We start from the raw sequence: 9,339 nt of genomic DNA, 5'->3' as shown, positions 1-9,339 counted from the left end.
ATATCTGTTTTATATATTTATTTTTTCAGAATTATTCATGTCATTGACGACCAATTGAATATGATAATATTCTTTAATCGACACTGAAGGTTTTGCTAACGTCTATGTTAAGATAATATTAGTGCACCACAGTATTATCAAAAACAAAAAGCGCAAAAAAGTTTCAAGGTCCATTGTGTTTAAGCACAAAATACAAATAAAGCGTGAGATTAAACGAATAAAGGCATAAAGGGAGAAAAAAATATAAATATATGTATAGTCCAAGACTAATAATATAAGCATGAATAACAAATATATGAACAAAGATTTTTTTTTTTTATATAAAGTGAAATATCAATTGTTTAGTGTTCGTCTCTTCAGAAAGCCTCATTGACACGGGAAAGTATATCTTAGAAATTAGAACCTAAACTGCACATTAAGTGAGGCAAGCACTCCAACCCATTTTGAGTCTTGCTTCAGGGCTTATGTGCACCTTTGACAACACTGGTGCACCCACAGACTTCAAATCCTGAGTTCGCCTCTGGGCCGCCAGGGGCGAAGCCAGTCTTCTGTTCGGGGGTTCGGCCGAATCCCCTTCGTCGAAAAAATATACTATTTATGTATGATTAAAATTATTATTTTTATGTAGTTATAGTAGGTGTTGAACCCCCTTCGATTAAGTTTTCTTTGAATATTGAACCCCCTTAGTTGAAATTCTGACTCCGCCTCTGTCAGCCGCTCCAGTCCCACGCCCTATCCCCTCCACAATCCGCATTGAATGAGTGGTGACTGGAGTGTTGTTTGGGAGTGTGGAATGCGGAGGGTGGGGGCGAGGGCAAGAGCATAAGGTCGTTGGAGGTGGAAAAGAAAATTAATATGAAATATCACTTGTGGAATTTACTATTGGGTGTGTTTGGTATGATGGAAAATATTTTCCATGGAAAATGTTTTCTTGGAAAATGTTTTCCTGGAAAATAAGTTGGTTTTCTACTTATTTTTTCATGTTTGGTTGGTGAATGGAAAATATTTTTCGAAAAATATTTTATGGTGTTTGGTTGGTGAGTAGAGAATATTTTTGAGAAAAATATTTTCTAGTGTTCGATTGGTGAGTGAAATTTTTTTTTTTCAGAAAACACTACTATCTGTTAACTAGTATATCAGTGCCTCTAGCAACTCAACAATTTGTAAGAACTAATTTAAGCATAACAAATAATATCAATATCGAATACTAAAATATTACAATCACTAAATTTAAGCAACTATTAATTAGCAAATATAGGAGACACTTTTCAACATTTTGTTAGGACAATATCAAGATACTACAATTAATAGAAATATAACAAAACGACAAACTTATTCAACCTCGTGAAACACGTTACATCGATAACAAAATGAAATATACAATTAACAAAAGTAACATAATTAAGTCTTCCTCTATACATATGAAAATAACAATATATTCAACGAATTGAAAATGGAAAAAATTCGGATTTCACTATTTTTTATTTCAAGCAGTGAAAAATTGAAGCAAAACACGGTGAAAAACATTTCTGAGTAATGTAACTTTTTGAAAAATATGAATCTTTTGAGTCATGTGAATATAAATGTTGTTGGGGTGGGAAGAGGAGTTGAGGTGGGGTCATAAGTCACATTTGTTATTTTCTGAAAAATGATTTTCCTTGGCCCATGAGGAAAGTTATTTTCCATCAAATGGTGGAAATAAGTTGTCTTAGAAAATATTTTCCTAAACTTTTGTTGCAACCAAACAAGGGAAAACTGGAAAATATTTTCCATCATACCAAACACACCCTTCGTTTTCTTGATTTTCAAAGATGTTCTTTTTGGAGGAAATGTATTTTTTAATTCATTATGACCAATCAAGCATTAAAAAATTAGAAAAAATCATCCTCATTACATCTTTTTTTACCAGTAAAATTAAATAGGAAAAAAAAATTGTGTCATTTCTAAGTAGAAGGTTTACTGACAAGTCAAGAATTTTTCCATGAGGGGCCAAGAAAAAAAAAGTGAAAAAATGATTGATAAATAAGCAGTTGTCATATTCGTATATATAGAGATTCCAAGTGACTTTTTCCACAATCAAAAGATAGGATTAGAAGATTTCCCATTTTTTAATTTATTTAATTTCTTATTCTTTATTATGTGGAAATTGAAATAGTAAAAGTGTAATTTTATTATTAATTAATTTATTTGTTTAATGTTTATCAAAGGGGACAAAGTGAAAACAAAAAGAAGATAATATTTGTCTTTAAAGTAGTCAACACTCACTTCAAGATTTCCATAGCCCCATTACAAGGATCTTCCACACAATTGCCATTCAATTTCTTCACTCAATTCATGTTGTTGAAGTTTTGTTGAAAAAGTTAACCAAAACAAAAAAAAGTTTTGCTAAAAGTTAAAGACAAATACGAACATATTTGCTACTAGCAAATGTATACGAATAATCTCAAAGTATTAAGGGATAATTAAATTAAGATATTTATACAAGGATGGTAAAGTTGATGTCATATGACCAGGAGGTCACGGGTTCAAGCCTTGGAAACAACCTCTGGCAGAAATGCAAGGTAAGGCTGCGTACGATACACCCTTATGGTGGGACTTTTTCCTAAACATCGTACATAACGGCAGCTTTAATGCACCGGACTACTTTTTTTTTTATACAAAGGATGGTAAAATTAAAATATTTATACAGTAAGAGATTGTACGTTTGATATGTTGAACAAGCATTAATAGTGCTGAAATAAGATATTGGTATTGTCATATATCATTTGTTTGAGATGCCCAAACAAATGAGTTATTCCTTCGAGAGGCTAGGATATGTTATATCAAGATTAATAAATAATATCAAAATGAGTTATTCTTTGACGAAGCTGGAATAATAGTATGGGGTAAGTATTTTGAGATAAAATAATTAAAGTAACAAAGATATTTTTGAGATTCCTCAAACCCTTGTTCTGCTTAATAAGGTGGAAGATATATTTGAAAATAAATAACTTCTTAGAAATTATACAAAACACACTATTTCTCGCGCAACAAATCAAATAATTAATAATAAGTTCCATCATAAATGATGTGATTGCCATTATAACCCAAAAAAAACACGTACCACACATTCACCATGTACCATTAAATGTTTATTATTTGGTGAATTACTTTATTTCATGTTGTAGTATTAAATTACAAAACTATTTTTTTTTTCTGTTTGCAATTCCTCATCCTCTAGTGAAACCTAGGGGAGGTCATATTCATTTGCATTTGTACTGTACTTAGGGAGGATGTTGAATATTGGTTGGATTTTTCGGTTTTCGAATTGATGAAAATGATAATTATAATCAAACTAAAATTATTTTGGTTAATTTGGTTCGGTTTTTATAAATTCGGTTCGGTTATTTCGGATTTTTATTTCGATTTTAAAGATGAAAGTAGTGAGCATTTAAAATTGGCGATTTTTCTAGAAAAATAATCACTTTTTCAAACCTATTTTTCATTAACAAATATAATTCATTCACCACTCATGAAATAACCAAAAATATCGACCTCGCTGAGTCGTCGCCGTTGGCGAGACATCAGTGGCCGCACTCAATAGCAACTGCTAACGGCAGTGACGAACTGAGCAAACGACTGTCGACTGCCTTTGGCGATGTTGAAATTTCAAATGAACTAACAAATTGAGGATGACTGAGCGCCACTGCAGCTTTCACGTTAATGTTAGGGTCTAAAGTAAAGCAGTATATTAGGATTTAGGGTCACTGAATGATTATAATTTATATATTTACATGTTATATCTCATTATATTATATTTTTAGTATATGTACATATAATATATATATATATATATATATATATAAATTATAATATATTATTTATATAATTTTGATTTTTTGATTTATTCATTTTTTTTGAAAATGCGAAAACCAAACCGTTTTACCGAATTTCTAAAATTTGAAACCGAAATCAATCCGAAAAATCGAAAAATCAAACCAAAATTAAATTTTGATTCGTTTTTTCGATTGTTTCGGTTTAAACCAAAATATGTCCAGCCCTAACTGTACTATATAAAGAATTTGAGCATTTTGGTCTAAAATGAAAAAAAAATTAATGGACAAACAGATATTACCAAAAAATTCAATGATCAATTGAGATGTTTATATATGCATGCTATTGATTTAATTCCCAATATTTTTTGCGTAAATGATCAGATCTAGTGGGCAGAGAAAAGCAACATCAATAAAAGAAAATATAGTCAATTACGCCTTCGAATTAATATTTTCTTAAAAACGTGTAGATAAAAAATACGATAAATATAATACATACCAGTGTCATAAAAGTGTGGCCAAGGATTTTGCCAAATAAATGGAGGTGTTATTGTGTTTTATTGCCTATGTTACTTCTTTGACTCATCAATTTAATTTATAGTCTACATACGATTTATCTTCCTTTTTGTTTACATATTTCATTTTAAAAGTTGACAAATATCTTATTATTTGATCTCTTTAGATTTTGTATTTTCTTAATGAAAAAAGAATTAAAAGCACAAGTAGCAAAGATTTGGTCTGAAAAATCATGAATGAATGTAATGCTGCAAGTAATTAATTATAATTAAATCGTCATTTAAAGTTAATAATAGTTTGTTCGATGTGGCTCATCTTAAGCTTATCGAGGATATATATATATATATATATATATATATATATATATATAATTTTAGGTGGATCTGAAGATTACAAATTTCGATAAAATTATTGTCATCAGTTGATAGTTATGTGTTCTTTCATTTTTCTGCGAGGTAGACTTGGTGGTCATACTTGGACCTTAAGTATTTTCATAGTTTCTTTTTCTTCTATTTTGATTGTCATTGATGTTTTTGTGCTTCACTATCACATATTTTATGTTTGATTACTATATTATTTACTACTCTCAATTCAGATTATACTATTATTGTTACTGCCTCTCATTTACTTTTTTTTTTTTCAAATTGTTTGAACATACTTTAGCTTGACTATTTACCATATGTAAGAATGAAATCTGCATACGCTTTATCTTTTCTAAATCCACATATAAAACCACACAAAATATATTACTATAATAGTTTATTCGCTTTGGAACGAAGAAGCAATTAGGATATTTTCAGTGTATAGCACTAATTATTCATTTTTATTATTTCTATACTGATATTAGTGATGAATGGTAACTCTCTTCAGTTATTTCTTAAATGGGCCAATGGAGTAGCAATCATATACTATGTTACATGTCTAATTTACACTTCCGGGAAATAAAGTAACTTTAAAGCTATAGTTGTATCATTGTTGAGGAGCCAATTTCCTTTATTAGGTCCTTTAGGTTTTACAGATTAATTGGTACTAATTATGTAAATAACATATTTTTCCACCAGTACCATACTCATCAATTCATCATAAGTAAATCAGTAAACGATTATATATAATGTTTCTAACAAGACGATGTTTATGGTACATTACCAACATTTTTTTTCTCTGGAGCCCTAGCTAATTAAATTCACCCTGCGTACCGTCCATTTCTACTAGAACAGGAATGGTCTGTCAGACAGCCATTAGACCGTCTCAACACCCATGGTTTGAGCTGAAAATGATCATCTATGGCGTCATGATCTGTATGCCATGGAAGCTGTTAATCACACTCTAGTCTGATGACCAAGATTCATGAAGGAACATAGCTATGTATATCGAAAGATTGACAACACCCTATGGCCCAAATGCCATTAAAGCTGTCGATCACGCTCTAATCTAAAGACCACAATTCATCCTGCAGCATAGCTATATACATCGAAGGAAGATAATCTATGACCCAAATGCCATGGAAGTTGTTATCACACTTTGGTATAATGACCATGACTCATCAAGGGGCTCAACTATGTATTATATTATAGAGTGGTCAGTCAAAAAGAGTTGCTATGTGTTTAGGTTTAGGTTAACTGTTACTTTTATAATACTATAACCTTGAAAGTATCTCTAAACAAAATTTCTGAATTCAGCTACCCGACTTGATTTCCTATCTTCGAAAGATACATAGTGTTACGAGCCGATAGGAACATATCCTATTCTAGTAAGATAGTAAAACATGTTCTAAGAAGAGCTATAAAAAGAACACAAAATAGCATCAAAAAAAGAAAACATAAAAGAGCAAAATTCAGTAAATATACTAACAACAATTAACTTACAATTACAACATTATTTTTTTTCTCAATTAGGTACAAACAATTGTCTAGCCAAAAATTCCTTGGCACCTAAACTGTTACATAAATAGTTCCCATCCCAACTAATTACTTTGACTAAATTCACCACCCTCACCTCCCCCCCTTTTCCACACACCCCACATATGTCATCTTTTTCAACTATGCCATCTCACCACCTCCTACTTTTCCAATCCAATAATTATGGATCATCATTTTAAAAAGCCACTTTTTTTCTCCTTTTCCACCTTTTATACGAAAAATATTTATCTAATATAGTGACCCCTTTTTTTAAAAGCCATTGACCCACTCTCTTCCAACTTCTAGAAACCACCAGAACCAACATTTGATAATTACCTTCCAATTGTACACGTGTTCTTTATCAACAACATCCCCTTCACCTTTCTCGTTTATCTAGCAATTGCTTAAGTGGTCCCCGCCATTGGTTAATTTATCATCATCATATCCATTGTTGATCATCATGATGAGCGCTTCCTGAATCTAGCTCCGATTTCACATCAGATCCATGCGGTTGTACTTGATCCTGGCACCTTCCTTCTCGATCAGATTCTTCGTCGTTACTTCTTCTCACGCGCTTTACACCTAGTGATACTCCGAACAGCCGCGGGTTTATATCTTCCTCCGCCGTATCGGCCGCGCCGCCTTCAACCTCCGCCGTAACCTGCCCCGTACGTAGCAATTCTAAAGCTCGTCCTTCCGGTATTCCCGCCGGAATCTCCGCCGGATTGGCCGTGAAATTCGACATGAGATTATACACATTACTGCATAAACCTCGTAACCGATTCAACTCCTGGCTCAATTGAGCATTCTCCTTTCTCAGCCGTTCGTTTTCCTCTATAAGATCCGGCGTCGTCGTGCAAGTGGTCATCCTTAACACCGCCGCAGCTGCAGCTCCGGATGCCGTACCCGCCGGTGATGAATTCGACGATAACACCTGTTCGTCACCGGAATTCGACGACGATATCTGGATCCTCACTGCCGGTGCCACCGCTACCGTCACCGCTTGTGCTGCATTTACCGCCATTACTGGTGTAGCAGCAGCAACCGCAGGAGTAACAGCAGTACCTGCCGGTGCCGGTGAGATTTTCCGGCGTTGAATGTCACGAAGTAATCCTTTTTCACCTCTCCGGAAACATTCATTCGCAAATTCCCATCTATCAGGTACAACTTTTCTGAATCCCTAAACAATAAACAATAATTTCACCAAATAAAATTAAATCAACGAAAAACAAAACACAAACTTACTTACGTAAAGTATTAAGCTGCGAACAAAATGGAAAAACAAAACACAAACTTCCTCTTCCAAAAATATCAAACTTACGTAAAGTATTAAGCTGCGAACAAAATGAAAAAATAAAACAAAAACTCATAAAGAAAACTAAAACTTACGTAAGTATTAAGCTGGCGAACGAAACTGGAGAAATTATTATGCTTAAAATATTTAGGCAACAAATCTCTAGCAAATTCAGCAGGTTTCCAAACGATGAATGTGGTACCATCTTCATTCCATGAGATCAGCTCATCCATGGTAGGATCATCAACGAGCTGATAAGTTTTCGTCAAAAATGGCGTTGGAAGAGATCTCTGATTCTCCGCACCGGCACCGGCGGGGGTGTTAGATTCGCCGGTTTGTTCAACCGACGACGGCACCATGACATCCACTGCTAAAACTAATTAACACAGATCCAAAATCGAATCGAGCAACAGAGAAAAAAAGATTGTGTTTTTTTGTTTCTAGAAGTTTCTTAGGAGGTGAGTAGGAGGGAGATAGGAAAAAATGGTTGATAAAGAGAATACCATGGGAGGAAAATAATCGAATAATAATAATACTAATAATATTAGTAATAGAGTAATTGGAGTCGAGGGTAAAATGGAGAAATGGATGGGTCAATTTTTTTTTAAGAGGGGTATGTGGGACCTAGTAACTATTTTTTTTTTTTCTCAGTTAGGAAAATGCGAGAAGGTACCATAAGCTTAAGAAAAGAAAATAGAAACTAAAAAGTTTGTTTTATCTTTCCAGAAGGTTCTCCTGTTTCGTTAAGTTTCCAACATCATTAAAGGTGCGTAAATATCTTGATCTTTTATTTAAAAATTATTTATACTCCCTCGTTTAAAAAAAAAATAATTTATTTTAATTTGACATGAAATTAAAAAAAAAAAATTAAATCTTATAGTCTTAAATTAAAATTATGTCAAATATATCAAAATATTTTTTAATCTTGTAGTTTTAGACATGTCATGTGAAAAGTTGAAATTAAAGTATTATAAAAAAAAAATGAATTATTCCTTTTTAAATAGATTAAAAAGAAAAAGTATGTCATTCTTTAGGGAGTATATAATTTAAATATATGTCATGAGTGGTGGTGTGATGTGGTAGGCACTGTGGAATCAAGATTTTCACTAAGAGAATTCAAAAATAACATACAAACAAATTAAAGGATTTTCAACATCTATTATATATATACATAAAAAAAAAATTAACTATATATACATTAAAGGATATTCATTGAAGAAGCTTCGAATGAATTCCTACCGATAAATAGCTCTGCCCTGGGTGATAGCGATGGGAGGCTACAATGTACGAGTGAGAGTGAAAATGAAGTATGTTGAAGAGTAGAGAGGATACGATCGATTTGGCTTTTGATAATTATGATTTTAGAATTAATTTTTGTGCTTCACAACTAAATTCATGAAATACCTATATATTATCAATCAAAATTAAGAGAAATGCGATGAATCACCTAGCGTTGAGTGATAGAAATGAGAGTTTATGAGGTGAAACTTGAGAGTGAAGATAAAAAAGTATGTTGAAAGGTAAAAACGATATATTGATGAAAAATATTATTTGTAAAATTTATTTTCTCTAATTTTAAGTTACTAGTCATATCTTACGAGTCTCGCGAGTGTACCTCATTTCAAGTAAATCAGTTAACAAAATCACTTCGATATTGTAAAAGAAAATATTCTTGAATTAAGAAATTAATTAATTAATTAATTTAATACAAAAAAATATTTAATACAAAATTAACATATTCATACAAATCATATAAAAGACATAAGAGCGTATTACGTTAATTAACTCTCTCTCTCTCTCTCTCTCTCTCTCTCTCTCT

The 9,339-nt window shown here is 32.2% G+C and overlaps 1 protein-coding gene across 1 annotated transcript; it reads right to left on the bottom strand.

Moving 5' to 3' along the window:
- Positions 1-6,148: 6,148 nt before the first annotated feature.
- Positions 6,149-8,252, bottom strand: LOC107865545 (heat stress transcription factor B-2b). The gene is made up of 2 exons (XM_016711793.2): positions 7,616-8,252; positions 6,149-7,406 (listed from the first exon to the last, which is right to left on the bottom strand). Exons 1-2 carry the CDS (start codon positions 7,877-7,879, stop codon positions 6,666-6,668), a joined length of 1,005 nt encoding a protein of 334 aa, XP_016567279.2. The 5' UTR covers positions 7,880-8,252; the 3' UTR covers positions 6,149-6,665.
- Positions 8,253-9,339: the final 1,087 nt, after the last annotated feature.

Source organism: Capsicum annuum, chromosome 1 (assembly GCF_002878395.1).
Source record: "Capsicum annuum cultivar UCD-10X-F1 chromosome 1, UCD10Xv1.1, whole genome shotgun sequence".
In the NCBI taxonomy this organism is placed as follows: Eukaryota; Viridiplantae; Streptophyta; class Magnoliopsida; order Solanales; family Solanaceae; genus Capsicum; species Capsicum annuum.
This window is presented reverse-complemented; position numbering and strand designations above follow the sequence as displayed.

Bases quoted from the DNA above. Each gene is read 5' to 3' on its own strand.
- LOC107865545 (XM_016711793.2), bottom strand. From the start codon at position 7,879: ATGGTGCCGTCGTCGGTTGAACAAACCGGCGAATCTAACACCCCCGCC. The intron at 7,407-7,615 runs GTAAGTTTTAGT...TTTATTGTTTAG, and splicing joins TTCGCCAGCTTAATACTTAC to GGATTCAGAAAAGTTGTACC.